Source organism: Blennius ocellaris, assembly GCF_963422515.1.
Source record: "Blennius ocellaris genome assembly, chromosome: 10".
In the NCBI taxonomy this organism is placed as follows: domain Eukaryota; kingdom Metazoa; phylum Chordata; class Actinopteri; order Blenniiformes; family Blenniidae; genus Blennius; species Blennius ocellaris.
In genome coordinates, this window is record NC_137659.1 from 22,988,002 (window position 1) to 23,008,148 (window position 20,147).

Sequence of the window (20,147 nt, forward strand, 5' to 3'; positions counted from 1 at the left end):
TGGGAGGGATTCCATGTAAACATGGACGCTCCTGGACGTCGTCTTCCAGAGAAGCTTCAGCTTCTCACGTGACGAAGGATGAGGCAGGTCGAGGAGGCAGCGTTCAACTTCCCGGAGGTAGTCCTCTATACTAACCTCCCGGTTGTTTGGGTTGAACTGCTCTATGTCCTCTGCAAGGGACTCAAGCTGGCGGGTCCGAAGACCACGTTCCCTTGGGGGACCGGAATGGTCCGAGTCATCTGAGCTGGACCCCCCTGGTTCTCTCCGGTGGAGAGAGTGAGGGTCATGATGACCAAGAGGGTCTCCAGTGAGTGGAGGACCAAAGCTGACAGCACTGTGAGGTGCTGCAAAATAACTCTTTTCATTCTCCTGAAAAGGAGTGAAAGAGCTGTGAGAGCGCATTGTGGTGCGGCTAATCACCGATGGATGTGTGTCAGAGCACACCGGGACCCTGCGGTCCTTAAAGTGAAAAGCTGGGGGGACTGGGTGTCGGTTCAGTGGGATGCAGTCAACTCCCACAACACTGGGCAGGTGTCTTGTGCCACGCCCCCCTGGCTGTGTGTCAAGCCCCCCCCTCGCCATGGCTGCGGGGAAGCTTGATGCAGTCTGTCCCCCTGACGGGACAGCTCCAAGTCTACACTCACCTGTGGTGGGCGGTCCACCTGACTGGACCACCTCAGGATTGTAGAGACCTGGAGGAGGCTGTCCACCTGACTGGACAGCTTCAAGAATGCGCATAACTGGGGTCATTTGTCCATCTGACTGGACATTTTCCAGACTGCGGAGATGTGCTGCGTCTCTGCTGAGAGCTGCACCAGGTTTTACCCCAGTGTGGTTTGGCTCATTGTGCTGAGAGCCATAACCTGACTCATCGTCTGATGAATCATCAGATGATGTGTTTGTTTTGACTTCTTTCGCAGAAGTTCGGGTTAGTAACCCAATAGGTTCCGTATAAGGAGCCTGAACATCCCTGGCCTGGATCTCCTGTTGCAGGCGGGAGTTCTCCAGCTTCAGCTGGGCAGTGTTAATCCTCAGCTGCGAACTGTAAAGTTGCAGCTGGGAGAGCTGCTCTTGAGCTTCGAGAGCTTGCAGCTCGGCCTTGCGCTGGTAGAGCAGTGCAATGTGGCCTAACACATCCGGAATGGTGAGCTCTACCTGACCAACCGGGTTTCTCACATAGCTTAACAGCTGCCTGATCTCTGCTTCACAGGTCTCTAAGCTGTAGCTGTTGAGGTTTCTTCTCTCCTGTGTGGAGAGGCATAGGAGCCCAGCGACCACAGTCTGCAGGGCTGGGTCATGTGGCTCCCGAGGAGTCTCTGCTCCGAGCACGCAGTGTCTCTGACTACTCATGGTAGGAGTCACGCGAAAGCTGTGTTTTGAAAAGTGCCAAAATGTTGTTAATGCACAGGTGATGGTTACACCTGTAGCTTACAACTCTAAAGGTTGCTAATTGCTCTAACTGTAACCTCTCTCAAGTTACCAGGGTGGTTTTAGCACCTTGGGTGAGCAATAGCGGGTAAGTGTACATCTATCTCTCTGCTAGAAATAAAAGAATGCATGAAAATGCAAGAAAAAGAAGGCTTTACCACTTCACAAACACAATTGACTTTGCTTAGCAGTGCTGTAACGTGTTCTTCGAAAAACTAAGTTCTGAGAAAAACAAAGTTATCGGTTGTAAAACTAAACAGACAATTCTGGATAAATTATGCAGATATTGTGACAATACTGGTTTTAAAACAGCCTCACACGGGCGGCACCATTATGTTGGGATTTATGGTTGGTAATTAGCATGAATAATTACTGTAAGTAATGGATTACTGAAAGTAATAGATTACTGAAAGTAATTTAGGAAAAATTGGAATTACTAATAAGGTAAACGGTTAGTTACTCATCAGCAACTCCTAGAGTAATTGAGTAATTACTCAAAAGTTAATAAATTATCAAAAATAATTTATTAATAAAAATTATTAATTTGCATAAATTGGTTATTTATCAAATAATAATTAAATCGGGGCACCACCAGCTAAGCTGGAAATAGCTAATACCAAATATCAGTCTCGTTTGTCAAAAAGGGTTATTTAAGTAAAGTTAATATTTCTGTGTAAATATAACAATGTTAAATAACAAGGAAGGTGTGAGCTTCGAGCACAGACTGTTACAAACCAGTGAATTGTCAACAATAAATACACAATGATAACCAAGAATCGATCAATTCAGTTAAAATGCGTTTATTAACAAAAAGTATTTATTCAAAAATAATTCATAAATCATTTATTAAAACAACACAATTAAGTAATAAACAATCAAACACGAAGATCTAATCTATTAAACAGCAAACACTATGTACAAAGAAAGAGGGTGTGTGTGTGTGTGTGTGTGTGAGAGTGTGTATGAGTGAGTGTGTGGAAGCCTGAGTGGGGTGTAATGACCACGAACGTCCACCAGGTGGCGGCAGGCGTTGGAGGGTCAGTGTGTGTGGGTGTAATGACCTCGAACGGACACTAGATGGCGGCAGGCGTCTAGTTCGAGGTAGTAACCGGAACGACCACTAGGGGCGCGGCGGCGCACGGAGGGAGAATGCAATGACTCGACTTGTCCACCGAGTGGCGGTCTTTCAAGAGATTGCAATCACCAACGCGGCCACCAGAGGCGCTTAGTGCACTCTTTCTGGACAGCGTGACGTCACTGTGCTCGTGCACGGCTCGTGAGCCTGCTCGGAGCGCGCCTGGGGGCTCGTGGCTGAGAAATCCCAGGGACAGTGAACTACACACGGTCACAGAAGCGGGTGCAGCAGCGCGCGGCTGCTTTTACGCGATCGTTTATGAGGAGGAGAGGAAAAATGAAAAGGAGGGAGGGAGAAGGGCAGTGGACAGAATATGTTCAGCTCTGCACACTGTCTCTGGACTGCACAGTCATCTAGAAATGATCTGTGGAAAAGGAGAGAGCGAGCGAGAGAGAGAGAGAGAGAGAGAGAGGAGGTTCGCGCGCAGACACAGATTGGTTGAAACAGGGATCGGCGTCCCTGACTTCAACACAATAATAAACACACAGCAATATTACAGTCACGTTATTCTCATTGTCTGCCCAGACTCTAAGCCTTACTCAGTTTGACGAGGGTGAACGTGCTGCGGCGGCCGGGAAAGTGCGTTGATTTCCCGGCTGGAGATTGTTTTTCTCTCTGGCGTCCCAGGGAAAACAAGCTCAAATGGTCTGTGGACAGGAAAAGTCCACAGGATGATCCGAGGAGGATCAAGCGCTTATTTTGAGGAGGGGGAGAAGAAGCGGCTTCAGGTCTGCAGGCGGGAGGAGGGTGCGCTGGCAGCTGCACACTCGGACTCCGGTGAAGAAAGAAAAAAAGGAAAAAGGGAAAAGTAGAAGTAGTTCCACGGTGGTTGTCGGCTCGTCCGGCCGGGTGTGGAACTCCGGGCCCGGTCAGCGGGCACACGTGGCACTTCGTCTCCGTGCGAAACGGATGCGTCCGTCTTTACGCAGGTTTCAACATTGGAGAGCAGAAATCACCCCGGCGGGGGTGTTTTATACCTCTTGTTGTGGTTTCGTGTTACCGGTCGGCTCTGGGTCATGTGGACCAATCCTGACGGAGGGCCCGCCCTGGACCTTCCAGCTGGTGAGGGGGAGCTCTCGTGCGCCCCCTGCCGTTGGCCTCTAGTATTGCACCTTGGAAGGGGGGGTCCAGGGGGTGATCACGTGACCAATGGCAGACTTTTTCAGTTGTAGGCATGTGGTCCTTTGTTCTCAAAACGTGGTCTCCCCTCCCCCTTCCATGAGGTTGAGCGGCCCCCAACACTAGTGTTTTAGATGAAGTGGTTTCCCTGTTAGCTGGTGACCCTTTAGCATCCCTTGTTGCTGCTCATAACAGACGTTAAAAACCCGACAGAAATCTGTAGCCGTCCCGACGAACGCCGTTTAACAACATTTACAATAAAGTTTTCAAGTGTTGTAGTTTTTGTGAGTCTTATTTTTATATATACTGTTACTCGCAGCAGCGATGGACGCCAAAGGACGTCGGTCACCAATGTGCGGTGGATTTATTCACTATGACTCATAAACGCTGTGGTTCAACCAGTTTAAACCAGAATGTGACCCAGTAGAAGAAGAAGAAGTAGAAGAAGAAGTAGAAGAAGAAGAAGGCTCCTGAAGATAATGAGTTAAACATATTGTGTCTGAATAAGTTACTTAGTTTGGTCATTAGTGTTGTTATAGTTACTGCTAAGTAGCTAATGCTAGCTCCTGCTAACTGTTACAGTTTCTCATATTATACTGAATGTATTCAGTATATCAGTAATCTTGTAAGTTTTCATCTCCCTGTGTGATGCTCAAAGCGAGTATCCACTACTAGAGGAAGTGGTTATTTCCCCGCGTTATGTCATAAAGGGAAAATAGCTTAATAGATTTAGTTCTAAATAACTAAAGCTTCCCTCCTCCCACAGTTGGCATGGTAACCATTAGAAAGAGCAGCGGTCCAGCTGGGACGTCGGACTCTGACCAGCGGTGCCGGACAAACAGCCAGGTAGGTTCACTCCACAGTCCAGGCGGACGTGGCTGTCAAAGTGTTGTTGTAGATTTAATGTGTTGATTGTGGAGCGGGATTCTCTCCAGGAGACTTTCCTTTTGTATTTCCAGAACGACTGCTTTAACAAAAGAACACATGGAAGATAAAACTATTAACTGCTCTATTAAAAGACACGTTTTAGAAATGAATCAGTGGGCACATCTGTTTGGTCTTGAGCCATTTTCACGATTTTCCAACAGTCAAGTATTTGGAGCTGCAGAACATGTTTAGATTAGAGCAGTTTGAGCTCCACTCGCAACTTCATTATTTGTCTTTGTGTTGTTTTCCTTTTTCTAATTGTCCCTTTCCTTCTTTTTGCTTCTGGTTTTGTTTAGTTGGTTTTTTTTTACCCTTTTTTTTTTTAAACCATTATTTCTTCTTTTTTCTATTTTACTATATGTTTCCTTTTTTTTGTTGTCCTGAATAAAATAAAGATGTACAAACAAGTTAAATAGTTTTAGTCTGACTATTTTTCATGTATCATTACATTTTTTTTTCAGTTTTAGGTATTTTCGAGGTTGTTTGATTTGCTGGATCTATTCATCCTGGCTGTTTTATATGTTTTACTTTATTTAGCTGTTTTCATCCAGGAGATAAGATGAGTTTTGAAAACCGCTGTAGAATGCAAAACGAAGTAAAAATGAAAATAAGTTTCTTTACAACTATTGTGAAAGCTTCATGGAGCCGTTGTAGAGGAGCTGTAGAGCCACAGGTTGCAGACCTCATGGCCACATTGAAACCTGTGTTTCATTAACATACATTTTCAGAGTTTTGTAGTACATCAACTTTTCCAAATTATCGTAAAGTGGAGCAATAGGGTGGAAATGTTGAGCTGCTTGGGAATCAGCCAACGCTCCTCTTGTTGCTGAATACCAAGTGATAGAAGTTATAGTCGAGTAAAAATGTGGAATATTCTTTAAAATGTTGTTGTATTTGGTTCCAATGTGTTTGCAGCAAATGACTCAGAGCTTACTGGACACAAAGACGGAAGCCTACGTGACTCTGCCCGATGGTGAAATCCGACCGAGCAAACTGATCGACAGAACGCACCACGTCACAGAGAAAGTCACCCAGGTCGGTCCAGCTGCTGGGCGACACTCACTTTGTGATGGTCCACGTGGAATTCTCCATCTAAATATTGAGCCATCCACTCTCAATCCATTTTCTGAACCACAGCTCGCATCAGTGCAGCCTAAAACTATGCAAATCTAAATTGAAGCAAGTGTTATTTCAGTGGTGCCCCTGCCGCCAACTCTGATGATGCTTCTAATCTCTGCTCAACGAATTCAACTATACAAATAAAACCAAAGTGTGCTCAGTTGAAGAAGAAAATACTGCTTTAATAAAGGAAGACGAAAAAAAACCTAAAACGCAGTGAAATTAGCTGAAAACCTATAATTTAATACATAAACATAATAATAATCATCATCATCGTCATCTTTATTTAACTAACTTTTTGACCAAATATTTATGAAACATTTTTTGTGAACATTCCAGTGTACAACAAAATGAAAACAACAACAACACCCATAAACCAAACAATACAAACACCTGTTCATAGATATAATTACAATATACCCACTGAACAAAAGCTAAACAAGAGCAATAATGAACAACAAAGGTTGATTCCTCTGACCTTTTTCCTAAACATATAATATAAAGTATTGTATAACATGGGGAAGGTGCACAAAGAAAGGATTTGAACTCATATATATTTAATATTCCACTAACTTTCAGGTTGACATCCATAATGTAATCCATCCATCCATTTTATATTTAAACTGTAAATAAAGTGTTTCTGTAATCCTCACTGGATTACTGAGGGGACGTGAGGCTAAACCCTGGACACGTCGTCAGATCTTCACAAAGTCTGAATTAACTTCAAATAAATGAGAAATTGGGCCTTTTCACCACAACAAGCTGTGATTAGTCTGTGTGAAGTGTGTTTACGACAGCAGTAAGCAGTGGAGTGAGCGTGTGTGTGTGTGTGTGTGTGTGTGTGTGTGTGTGTGTGGTCCAGGTTCTCTCTCTGGGTGCTGACGTGCTACCGGAGTATAAACTCCAGAGCCCGAGGATCCAGAAGTGGACCATCCTTCACTACAGTCCCTTCAAGGCTGTGTGGGACTGGGTCATTCTGCTGTTAGTCATCTACACCGCCATCTTCACACCCTACTCCGCCACCTTCCTGCTGAGGTGGGTGCAGACGACCATCAGCCCAAACCACCTGACATACGTTGACCACGGAGATCAGACTGTGTTTGTGATCAGCATTATCCTCCCCTGACAGCCCTCTGCCCTGCACTTTGAGTCGACGTGGAGTAAATCTGTTTATTTATTTAATTTAGCTATTTATTTTCTCTCGCCCGTGTTGCTTCAGCGAGCAGGAGGAAGCAGCCATACAGAGCTGCGGTTACTCCTGCTCTCCACTGAACGTGGTGGACTTCATCGTGGACATCATGTTCATTGTTGACATCGTCATCAACTTCAGGACCACCTACGTCAACTCCAACGAGGAGGTGACGTTTGTTCCATTGTCCCAATGACTTCAGATCCTCTTGTACAGTTTGTTACGTGTCAGTGGCTGAAAGGTGACAAACTGATTCCTTTTTGGATTGATAAATTCTTGACAAAATACATGTTTGGAGGTGCTGCCATCTGCTGATGTATTATTATTATTATTATCACATATCATTTACTGTAAACAGTCATTTTGTTTGCAAACAGACTTAAAAAAAACACTTGTAAAGGCGAGTAATTGTGAGTCTGAGCAAACAAAGGTCACAGGTTCCTCAAGGGTCTGTTGTCTGGCCACATTTAGTCAACAGCTACATGCTGCCTCTTGCTCAGATTATAGATCATCTCCTGTCGTTCTTATGCAGATGACTTGTAACTTTACATTTCAGTGTCATCACATCATTTTCATTGAGTACTATCATTTCCTGATTATAACCCCCTCCTTTTTTCACACACGTTGCACACTGCAGCTTATACAATGACTCGGCGAATTTAATGGATCTGTACAGGTCAACGGGCTTCGTGCCTGCAATACATGTGTTGCGTTCAGGTGCATCACAAAACTGCGATATTTCTTTTTTTTTTCTTCTTTTGTACTTTTTAAATTTGGTGGGTGCAACTTATACTCCATTGCACTTAATAGTCCGGAAATTACGGTAAATGTTTTCATAGACTCAATGAATGGATGTGCCAGAAAAGCGTCAAGCATTTTAATTCTTCACAATTTATTCTCCTGCTTTAATTGCCTTTGGTCTTTAAATGCACTTTTATTTCTATTATTTGAATGTGATTGTATGTATTTCTTTTGCCTTTGTGAAGCACCTTGAATTGCCTTGTGTTTGAACTCAGAATCACATTTTCAATCCCGGGGGGAAATTCTTTGACGGAATGAAACGATTAGTTTAAGTAAAGTTAAATGAGAACTATTAATTTTAACTGCAGTAAAAGGGAGGCTTGTCGTTCACCTGTGACTGATTTTGAAAGGTGGTGAGTCAGTCTTCTCGGATCGCCGTCCACTACTTCAAAGGCTGGTTTCTCATCGACATGGTGGCGGCCATTCCCTTTGATCTTCTCATCTCTCGCTCTGGAGAGGAAGTGGCTCGGGCCGGGGGCGAGGGCGAGGTAGGAGCAGGGTGAAAAACTGACGCGACAGATGTTCTGTTTTCTCTCATCTGGATCGTCATCCCTCTGCTTTCTCTCGAAGACCACCACCCTGATTGGCTTACTGAAGACGGCTCGGCTGCTGCGACTGGTGCGCGTGGCCAGGAAGTTGGACCGTTATTCAGAGTACGGGGCGGCCGTCCTCTTCCTCCTCATGTGCACATTCGCCCTCATCGCCCACTGGCTGGCCTGCATCTGGTACATTATTCTATCTCGTATTAGATATTGATCTAATGTGTTTCCAAGCTGAAGGTGTAAAGTTTCAGCTCTGAAACCTTTATAACCAGTCGCTGTTTCCACTTCCCAGCATGGTTTTAGGCAGCGAGCCGTCCAGCTGTCATTTAGATGGTCAATTTTCAGAAAAGATGGACAGAAAGATAGTGAATGTGTTGCTCAAAGCCTCTACAATATGTGTATACTAGCATCATTACTTGTCACCATGTAATTTAGCCTAAATTCATCTTTTTCGCCAAAATATAGCGAATTATCGTCTCGGGTACACAACTCCAACTGACTTCTGGTTTTGTATTACTCCCCGTAGCGAGCAACGCGATTGGTCAATTGATACCATGTGGTATATCGCATTTTGAAAGGCGGCCTCTGATTGGTTCATAATTCTCTGACTCATCCTGATTCGTTGAAATGCAGAGGGGAGCAATTTAGACAGATTTTCTTTCCAAGATGCTGAAGAATTCTATCTGCAGGATCCACACAGGTGGGACTCATTCTACAGACCTATGATTGATCTAATTTTTCATTTACGAAATGATGACACTAGTTTGGAGAACTGCACATCATTTATGCTTTTTGTTGAAGAATAAAATGTTCTTTGCCGTGAAAAAGTATTGACAATCATGCTTGTGACATTCTAAAGTCTTGGGACCGAACTCTAACAGGCTTGGAGAGAACAAATAAGATGTAATATTCAATTCACTACTAATAAGAGGAGAATAGAAACTATTTCAGAGTTGAGCGTCTACAGGTGCTCAGTTTAGGGGTGCAGATAGAAGCAATGTGAAACTACAGGGCGAATAGAAAATTAGATGTAGTGAATTTTGGAGCAGCGGCCAGCGGCATGACGTAACGTGACGGGGGGACTTGGTAGTGCACCGGAGCCGATGCGAGGTGGCTGACGGACGTACGTCAGTGCAGTAGATCACTGACCAATCAGCCGACGGCTCCTCAAAATCAGACCCGTTTAATTGCCTGAGTACCCCAACGGAAGGGCGACGGAAAAGCCTCAATCTCTGGAGCGGTTATTTCGGTACATCAACAATTCTTGCCATGGAGACCCGAACCGTACCGGACCATCCCCTTCCATTCCTGCACTTTTTGTGACAGGAATGAAAAGGCCAAATTAGAAGCTGCACTGAAGGGATAGAAGGAGAACGTAAAATGTTTGTTTCCTCCATCTCAGGTATGCCATCGGTAACGTGGAGCGCTCGACTTCGGCTGGGATCGGCTGGTTGGACAACCTGGGCGAGCAGCTGGGGAGACCCTACAATGACTCGGCTGCTGGTTCGGGTCCTTCCACCAGAGACAAATATGTCACTGCTTTGTATTTCACGTTCAGCAGTCTCACCAGCGTGGGCTTCGGAAACGTCTCGCCAAACACAAACTCTGAGAAGATCTTCTCCATCTGCATCATGCTCATTGGAGGTGACTTCTGCAGGGTGTCGTTTAGACTCTCGATCTAATACACTGTCAACAACTACGACGATGCAATAGCGAGAATGTTTCCCTACAGACACGGTGGGACCCGGACGCTCTCCAGTACAATACAAGATACAATTAAAGAGCTCATATTCTCCAGATTTTCAACACTTTCACATGGTCTCCTTGGTCCAAAACCCATTTTATTCAAAATGTATTGCCCCAAATCCAGCTTCTCCTCAATTCCCCTCCATTACAATATTGGATCATAGGAGCTGCATTCAGAATCTGCTGTGTCTATGTGAGCTGGACTGGCTCCGCCCACACATGCCCATCTTGGGAAGAGGAGGAAGTCCTTCCTCTCGTGGTGCCATGTGCCAGAGCAGAGCTGTCTGATTGTGGGAGGAGTCAAAGGGAGGAGCCTACCTTGATAGTGATTGGCTGAACCCCTGATGACACTATATAGGGTTTGATTTCTGATTGGCTGCTTGGAGCAACACACTTTTTAAACCCTGGAGCAAGCCAGGGAGAGAGAGGACACACTGTCTACACCTCTGGGTGTCGGTCCTGGTGTGGAGACGATTAGTACTGCTGGAGAACCTTGAGAAAGTTAATTTGACACAATATGACCCTTTTAATACTGTTTGCTATGTAATGTATACATTACAACATTAATATATTGTGACATTTCTTTAAAAAAAGTCACCAGTTTAAACACCCATAAGAAAAATAAAAGAGATAAGGTTTGGTTTCAGAATTCTTTTTTGTTATTATCATAGTTCGTGTTTGTTTCTCAAAAGGTCAGATAGAAGCTTCCGTCTTCTGAGCAGCAGACGACCTTTGACCTCCGTTGCTCCCAGCAGGTCACTGATGCGGCCTGGTTGTGTTTGTCCTGCAGCTCTGATGTACGCCAGTATTTTTGGAAACGTGTCAGCCATCATACAGAGACTTTACTCTGGCACGGCTCGTTACCACGCTCAGATGATGAGAGTCCGAGAGTTCATCCGCTTCCACCAGATTCCCAATCCTCTGCGACAGCGGCTGGAGGAATACTTCCAGCACGCCTGGTCGTACACCAACGGCATCGACATGAATGCGGTGAGTAGGACTTTCGCTGGTCTTTTTTGGCGACGCAGGATATGACCGTCTACGTTCTAACTCTACTTTCTGCTTGTACGACTACATGTGCAGGTTTTGAAAGGCTTCCCCGAGTGTCTCCAGGCAGATATTTGTCTCCACCTCAACAGGACTCTGCTGCAGAACTGTAAAGCTTTCAAAGGTGATCAGTAAAATGGGAATGTCTGTGGATTTATCGATTCCTGCGAGTTAAAACCTTCAAAGAAGACGACGCACTTGTCATTGTGTGCAGGGTCTACGAAGGGATGTCTTCGGGCGCTGGCGATGAGGTTCAAGACCACCCACGCTCCTCCAGGAGACACTCTGGTCCACGCCGGAGACCTGATATCAGCTCTGTACTTCATCTCCAGAGGATCCATCGAGATTGTCAAAGGAGACGTGGTGCTCGCTATCCTGGGTATGAGGACGCTCGTACACGTTTCAGTCGCAGGCAAATAAACCCAATAACCCTTCAACTTGGTGTGGAACCATTTGGTTCAGCGAATGACGCGTTGCTGTGAGAAACACATTTGTCTCAAGAGTCTTAATATAATGATGTTTATTTGAAGAGTTTGTGTTTCTATAATGTCTGTAGTCCTTTATGTTTTTTTTTACAAGATTTTTTTAAGAACTTGTGATTGTGAGTCCAGTCACAATGTTTTTGGTGTCGGTCTTATCATATCCAGGTCTGATTTGAAGAATCAAGCCTTAGTTTAAAGAGTATTTTCAAAGAATTCTTTTTTCTTAAAGTGAAATGTTCAGTATCCAGGTTATCGTTAAGACTCTGGGCCTGCTTTAAACAAATCATCATCCCATTGCTTTCACCTTTAAGCTCCTACGACCTGGCGTCCACATATGTGGACATCATTTCAGGTTGTCTGGAATTTGTCCAGGTCTCACCAGGTTAAGAGGATGTTAAAGGGTTAAGAGTGTCAAGTAAGACTCATGAATGTAAAATTTAACACGTCCACATTGTTGTGCGAGTTTTTCAACCCCTGTTTCCTCTGTTTCTCTAGGTAAGAACGATATATTTGGGGAACCCGTTAATCTGTATTCACTGCCTGGGAAGTCCAGTGCTGATGTCCGAGCGCTGACTTACTGCGATCTGCACAAGATACAAAGAGAAGATGTGCTGGAGGTATCTGTTTCTGCTGTCCAGCCGTGAGTTGTCCGTGACCTGTAGTCCTGTGTGTGAACATTCCTGGTCGCCGCGGTGGTGGAGTCCAACTCCACCGGTGACCTTCCTCTGCAGATCAGCTAGAAAGACAAGCAACATTCAAATCTTGCTTTTTTCCCCCCATTAACCATTTAATTAATTTTATTTTATTGCTATTATTTTTTCTAATTCTCTGGTGTCTTGGAGACTTGATGTGAAATCTAGAAATCTCATATGTTATGTGAGGCTGTGACTCGGTGCCCTTGAGCAATACACTGAAGCTTTCATGACTGCTGTCATCATCAGTGTGTGTGTGTGTGTGTGTGTGTGTGTGTGTGTGTGTGTGTGTGTGTGTGTGTGTGTGTGTGTGTGTGTGTGTGTGTGTGTGTGTGTGTGTGTGTGTGTGTGTGCGTGTGTGTGTGTGTGTGTGTGTGTGTGTGTGTGTGTGTGTGAGAGAGAGAGAGGGATAGAGAGAGAGAGAGAGAGAGAGAGAATAGGTGACTTGGACTGCTGAAACAGCGATTAAACAGCTGTTAAAGTAAAATCTAAATATTAATGATACAGTATAATATACTCGATATGGAACAGAGGGCTGTAAAAAAACGACATCAAATTACACTATCTTAGCTTGACTAACAAATCTATTGATTCCATGATTGTATGAGTAATAGGTTACAAGCAAGTTCAAAACAAGGGGAGAAAAAGGTTTTTTGAACCTCATATATAAACTTTCCTGCTCATTCCTCTTCCAATGTCTTGTTAGTCTGAAGTCAGAACCTTTGGCACAAATACGTCTGATCATTTATGTCTCATATCTGCACTACAAACATGATCAACAAACCTCTTTGTTACATCATTTTGAAAGGAAACGCAAAGTTTGATTGTTTTTATATGTTTGAATGTGTCGTTCACTGGCTGGTTTGTGTTGCAGGTTCTGGACATGTATCCTGAGTTCTGTGAGCACTTCTGGTCCAACTTGGAAATAACCTTCAATCTGAGAGACGTATGTTTCTTCATGTCCTCTTTTCACCAACGCTCCATGCAGGACACGTCGCACTCCGTCTATAAGACAAGCTAATGGAGATGTGATGTTATTACCTGTGAGCTATTTGCTGGGGAGAGAGGAGGCTTCTGTTCTTCTGCATTTTTGCTGCAGGGACAAAGTCATCTCTATTGCTGTGATGAAATATACACACGGTTTTATGAACGCTGTATAAAAACACACAAAAACTATTTTTTTCTCACTGTCTAAAGTTAAACACAATTTCTACAGTTTTAGGTCAGTTAGGATTCTCAAAATAATTTCTATTTGCTAAATGTCACAATAATGAGAGAGAGAATTTCTTTAAGAATGTTTTTATTACTTTCTTTAAGTCAAAAGTTTTCATACTTTTCCTTAGTATTTGATAATGTTGCTGTTAAACTGTATGACATTGCATCAGAAGTTTAATGTGTCCTTCCAAAAGCTTCTCACAATAGTTTGTGAGGGAAAAGGGATGACAATAAATAGTAAGAAAAAAATCTCTAAGAAATCCTCTCTCATTATTGGTTCATTTATAGCAAATACAAATAATTTTGAGAATCCTAACTGACCTACAGCTGGAGACGTTTCGTCTGATTTAACTTCAGACCATGAGAAAATAAAGGTTTATATGTCTTTTATGTGTAAACTATTGCAGGTATCCAGTAATTATAACTGGTCCACTTGGTCTGGTTCACAATAGCTTATTTCATGATTTCAACTAGTCTTCTTTATAATACATTACTGTGAGTTCTCAACCCCACTTTTTTATTCAAACTTCTTTATTCATTTGTTGGAAAACAAGACATGTCACAGTTGAGACAACAGCACCTCCTCTGGTTTGTTCACGTATTGCACCCTGTTTGTTACGAGTTCGACTCTGTACCGTCCTGCTTCATGACGTCATTGTCTCAAGCGGACGACCCTTGTGAATAATGTGGACTGAGATGTGTTATTAATGGCGAACAACGTCATTGTTGGTCTTTGTTGTGCAGGTGAATACCGACGCTGAGAGTCTCTTCAGTGGCGAAGACTGTGACGGAGGAAGCCGACCACACAAACTCCAACTCTCCTCCACTCACACAGGTCGCTACTCCGGCCTGGCAATTCCAACATGCTGTTTTCTTTTCTTTTTCCCTTGTCCCGTTCGGCAGCTCAGCCGAAAAATAACAAGTGATTGAGAGCCTTCCAGTGTCAGAACAGTTTGTGCTCCTGCAACAGGAAGACATTTGGAATGTGTTTATTCGGCGCTGGCATGGCTGCCGGACACGACGGGGTGGGAACGCTTCTAATGTCCACGGCTTAGAGGATTACATCGTGAGCTGAGTGACAAAATTCACCAGGTCATTATTATCTGTGCTGAGAAAAATAAAGCTGACAGGTATATTTTGACTTAAGTGCATCTGTGAAATCAACAATAAATAAATCAAGTTAGTATCTTTATATAAATATATATAGTATTGAAGTCTGTTCAAATGATAAGAAATGGATTTTTTTTTTGTGTGGATTTAAGTAAAGTAAGACAATATTTTTATATTCATCCCAAAAATAAAAATCAATGTCAATTTTACTGTGTTCATTCAGTATGTCAATATATCAACATTAACTACTACAATACCCATGAGCCATCAGGGTTCCCCGACACCACAGATGGATAGAATGAAGATATGCAAAGACAAAACTTACTTGGATTTCATTTTTCATGGAAAAAAATAACAAGCAAATGGATTAATTGATAAGCAATCTTGCTTGATCAACATAAACGAATCAGTGTGTTGCTGGATTATCCCGCAGTTTCATTGCAGTGTGTATTTGCAGGTGACAGTGTTTCCATGAGGGGTCCCAGAGCTGCGTATCGATGGAGAAGGAAGCAGTGGGAGAACCAGGACAGCTGCAAAACAGACGCGCATAAACATATATTGTACTTTTTTTTTTTTTTATTCACATCCTGCAAATTTTCATCTTAAAAGTTGCACATTTGGTTTTTTCTGAAACTTTGCTCCTGTGTATTTTAGTTTATTTCACGTATTCTGATTTATTCCAAGATTTTTTTTCTTCCTTCTTCATCAGTTAAGTGTCTGTGTAGAATGACGTGTATTTGAGAGTGTACGGTGTGTTTGTGTAGATACGGCCCGGTGTTCTCCAGCGAGGAGGAGCGGGGGGATTCAGAGGAGACCACTCCTGCTCAGACCTGCACCACGGGGAACCACGACTCCCACTGGAGGGACTTTTCACATAAAACAGGCGGTAAAGAGTCATTAATCATTTGAGGAAAAACCACAACGTGGAAAACCACACGCTGCTCAATAATGTGCTTCGCCTGCAGGAAACTCCAGCTTCTTTGCATTCTGGAGCTCAGAAAACCACGAGGATGGATTTGAAGAGTCCCCCAGCACCTGTTCCCCTCTCTCACCTCCTCCTCCTCTTCCTCCTCCTCCTCCTCCTCCTCCCCCCCGGTCCTCCCTCTGCTCGCCTCCTCCCGTCATCTCCTGGAGGCAGAAGGTGGATTTAGACGGCAGACTGGAGGCGCTGCAGCAGCAGGTCAGCAGGTGAGATTCTTCAGTTTCCACTCTTCACTTTGTTCAAACTGGTTCTTTACTCGTTTGAACCTTTTTCAGGACCCGGGTCACTGGGGAGGAGGGGAGCTGAGAATGTTCACCCCTTCATTCACATTCACTTTAGAGACCAAACCACCTGGAAAATGTCACGCAATTACAACAGCTGCTGGTTAGGGGGCGCTGTCACCTGAAACACACACTGACCAGAGAGGAGGTGAAGAAGAAACACGGCTCATTGATTGGTCCAGAAGTCCCGCCACTTTAGCCCGTGGTGGCTAAACATCCAGTGGCGGCAAACAGGGAAATAATCTGTCAGCCTTGTTCACTGTATTCTTCTCAAAAGCACCACGTTCAGTACGAGCAAAGTTTTCCAACTGACTTTACATCACCAGCCAAACTAAGAGCAAGCAGACGGTAAAAAAAAAAAAAAAAAAAGGACTCGACCAGAGTGGAGGCAGAGTCTGACACGACACGAGTCGTTTTCAGCTCTGTCTTGTCAAATGCACCACGTAGGTTATGAAGCAAGTTCACCAAGTAACTGTAAATATTATACAAACCGAAATAGAGGCGAGCTGAAGAAAACCTTTGGAGCAACTGTCACTCTGTGTGTGTGAGCTGCCTGCAGAGAGGTGTGTCAGGAGGCGGGGTCAGTGTGTGACGGGCCAATCACAGTGTGAAGACAGTCAGGCACCAAATGAGGATTTTCCTTCAGCAGGAGCGCGGATATTGAGGAGTTTTACTTGTATTATGCTGGGACTCATACAAAAGGCTTTATCCATGGTAGGCTCATCCCTACTGGTAATCAATAGCGGTACTCAACTGTAGCAGTTTTCGTAACTTTAGTGTGTTTATGTGGTAATAAAATATGTTACATTTGTTATTTGCAGGTTGGAGTCTCACATGTCGGCAAACATCGGCGCCATCATGCAGCTTCTTCAGGGTCACATGTCGACGGTCCCGCCCTCCTACAGCACCATGACATTAACCGCCACCCTCCCCCCCTCCGGGCCCCCCGCGGACCGCTTGGCTCCACCCTCTCCCTCCGACGCAACAGCAGACGCCAACTTCCTGTTGCCGGGAGACGACGGAACCTTTGTACTTCCTGAATCAGAGACTGTGATTGGCTCGTTCGCTCCTGCCTCCAGTTCACTCGACACGCCGACTCCTCAACAGACTCCCCCCGAGCCGTCCTTCAACGCGCCCCCCCTCAGCACGGAGAACCCCGCCTTCCCAGACCGCCTCCGACTGTCAGCCGCTTCAGTTCGGACCCAGACCCAGACCCAGACCCAGACCCAGACCCAGACCCAGACCCCGGCCTCGGACTCTCAGGTTCTCTCACCGTTCACGGTCAGTCCAAATCAATGAGCGTTCACACAAAGCAAAGAACAAAGCACATTAGAACAATCTGCCTCCCTGCAGGGTTCTTCATCACCTGCGTGGAAAACAACCTCATCTGGTTGATTTCTGGGAGTTTCAAAGCTTTTGATGACATGATTGACCTCATGATAAATTCCTTTTAACCCCCCACCCTTAAAAAAAAACAAAAAACAAACTCTTCTGTTGCTGGCTAGAAGCTTTGAGTCCGGTAAGTGTGGTTCTGGTAGGTGGAGGACCGTGGGCAGCCATATTGGTACTCCAGCATCTGGAGAGTCCGGCCTCTGACGGGTAGCAGGTGCCTGCGGGAAGACCTAAACTCTCCTCATGGTTCCACATCAAAAACCTTTTAAATACATAAATAAAATGTATTTCTACAAAACCTAAACAAGAGAAAATATTTAGAGCGGAATGAAAGGTGCAGTTTTATGACATTTTTACTGAACATCACAGTGAAAAGTGAATCTTGATCCTCGTTTCCACTGCGCAGGGCGTGACGGTTATACGTTATGGTACAGGACGGGTAAAAACCCATGTGTTGATAAAAGCTGGATGGTACTGAAAGTATCGTACCCTACCATACCGTTTTTCCTCACTTTTCCATTGGGGTGTAATCTAGTCAATCTGTGGTATTTTAACATCAAACGTCAAAAGAATTGGAACAAAAACAAAAAATATTTTACTCTAAATTTAATCTGAAACAACATATGAAAAGTCACTCGAATCAAAAATGTCCTTTTGGACAAAGTTTGAATGTAACTTCAAAAGTCTATGCAAATTTAATATTGCAGCCAAAGCTGAGCAAAGTATGAAAGGTTGTATCTTATATCGTAAAACTCTCATTTAAATGCATTAATTATTGTGCCCTATGACGTGATATTACATCACATTTGTATAATAATTTGTTGACTTTATAAGAAAAGTATGTTCATCACGATTAACAATCACATTTCAAAGTCGTCAACTAGTTTTTTTTTAGCAAATGGCTTCTATTGAGCAAAATCTTCACAATAATCATGGCCTTGAAATATAATAATAAGAAATAAATTCAAACCACTGACCATTGATGGCATATCTCTGATTTAAATACAGCAGGACAATGATGGCAGACGTTCGGTGGTAGTTTTTAAACAGGAATTCGAAATTTAAAAAATTAGGTGGAGAAAAGTGAAATTTCATCCGTTATTTCGATAAATTGAAGTGAGTTTTCAAATATTTAGTTAATTATAATAGAAACCTCAGTGTGCCAACTCTCAGCTGTAGCTTTGAGTCAAGAATGCAAAACATATGCAACTTTTGACTATTATATTATTTTCCTACATTTAATTCAAATATTCAACACTTTAAATAACAAGATACTTTTCACTCTTATTATTGCTCTGTTATAGAATAATAGAACTAAGACTATAAATGTAAACAGTTCCTTTTATAATAACAATTATTGTCTTCTCCAGATGTGGGATGTGCATAAAAACAAATGGGCAATATCATCATTATTATTATCATTATCATCATACTTCATCTGAAGCGCGACCATTACACTTACATTTCATTTGTTAGTTGCCATATTTCTTTAAGGTGGGATGTTGCCATTTATTTTGGAATTAGATATGTTACTTCTTCATTGATAATGCTTGCATTCATGAATATTAATCAATCAATGTGATTCAAATTAACATTGTTCCAAAGCTTTGATTTTCGGTGACTTTTATTCTGTTGTTTCTAATCTTATTTTGAGTCAAATGAGACCCGTGTGGCTTTTGTTCCACTTGTTTTCCAAGTCTCATAAGGAGATTGGTCAGCGATTACTCTGACAATATTTAAATATCTCCTGGGCCGTATGAATCCTCTGTTTTTGTTCACACTCTCACAGAGCTGGGTCTGGGTGCGCTTCCCTTTACCGTCCCGTCACATCCTGTGGAGACGAGGCTGAAATAACACAGTGAGGGGCTCAATGAAAAACCTACTTGCATTAATCAAACTAATCTTCTGCTTTAAACGTCCCAGAAAGTCCCGCCGTGCCGTGATGGCTGCCTCCCGACGGCTCAGTTCCATGATGACATTTCCCCTCTGGGGATTAATTAATCAAATAATAATCAAATAAAATAAATAATAAACTAGAATTTCACTCAGGAGAACGCAGAACAGTTCCACAAAGTTCCACAAACAAATGTCACATTTGTTTGTGGAACTGAGCTAGCATCGCGAGAATCGATGCTAATGATGTAGGTCACATCACTGAACAGGTAGCGTCTCCATGGCAACAGGTGCTGATCTCCTTTCATCTCCTCCATGAGGTGCCTCTCTCATCCGCTTTGTATCGGACTTTTTTTTTTTTTCTTCATTTTTTGGGGATTTATTCGGAAACAGTTAAATGTTAACGTCCAAAAAGCGATTAGTCCGTGGTTGATGACAAGTTATCCCTGAACGTTTCTTGCAAAAAGAAACATTTCGCAAAAATTACTCGGGTGAGTAGTTTTTGCGAAAAATTAGTAAAATACATACATGCAGACGAAAACATAATCTTCTCGGCCAACTTCATTGTTATCACACTTTTGTTGGCAAAAATTATGTAAAGAATACGAGTATGAGTATGAATAAGTATGAGTAGTGCAGTATCGGTCCCAATAGCCGATACTGGTGTCAGTATCAGTGCATCCTTAGTTGAGATGCCTTTTTACATAATATGATCTCAAAATACAATAAACTGCTGTCACTATTTGTAAAAGTGGTGGCTATGATGTGACCATGTCAGTTAAAATTATCATCAGTTTGCAGAAATATTGTAACTTCAACTATTTCAACCATGAAGTAAATAATAATTGGACAAAATAATATTTGAGACTGTACTTTTCAGCCCTTTGTCCTTGCAGCTATTGTAGATTGGTGTTTCAGCAGATACAGTATAATAAGGATCTGTCATTCATTGTAATTGTCTTTGTTCGTAGAGTGGAGGCAACCTGCCAGAGGAGGAGCAGAGCCTGTGAATCCTGACTCTGGAGATCTGGCAACGTCGTTGGAGAG

The 20,147-nt window shown here is 43.2% G+C and overlaps 1 protein-coding gene across 1 annotated transcript in view; it reads left to right on the plus strand.

Moving 5' to 3' along the window:
* LOC308135567 (voltage-gated inwardly rectifying potassium channel KCNH6-like) overlaps positions 1-17,411 on the plus strand; it is a gene marked incomplete at both ends in the record, with an annotated part of 36,458 nt that extends 19,047 nt beyond the window's left edge. The window contains 17 exons of the mRNA XM_080503618.1: positions 4,449-4,528; positions 5,525-5,644; positions 6,591-6,763; positions 6,948-7,086; positions 8,069-8,206; positions 8,289-8,443; positions 9,663-9,904; positions 10,797-10,996; positions 11,090-11,177; positions 11,268-11,432; positions 12,031-12,152; positions 13,102-13,220; positions 15,317-15,438; positions 15,518-15,575; positions 15,687-15,740; positions 16,637-16,996; positions 17,354-17,411. Coding sequence (XP_080359744.1) covers positions 4,449-4,528; positions 5,525-5,644; positions 6,591-6,763; positions 6,948-7,086; positions 8,069-8,206; positions 8,289-8,443; positions 9,663-9,904; positions 10,797-10,996; positions 11,090-11,177; positions 11,268-11,432; positions 12,031-12,152; positions 13,102-13,220; positions 15,317-15,438; positions 15,518-15,575; positions 15,687-15,740; positions 16,637-16,996; positions 17,354-17,411 — 2,393 coding nt within the window. The remainder of the gene's footprint in view (positions 1-4,448; positions 4,529-5,524; positions 5,645-6,590; positions 6,764-6,947; positions 7,087-8,068; positions 8,207-8,288; positions 8,444-9,662; positions 9,905-10,796; positions 10,997-11,089; positions 11,178-11,267; positions 11,433-12,030; positions 12,153-13,101; positions 13,221-15,316; positions 15,439-15,517; positions 15,576-15,686; positions 15,741-16,636; positions 16,997-17,353) is intronic.
* Between the last annotated feature and the right edge of the window lie 2,736 nt (positions 17,412-20,147).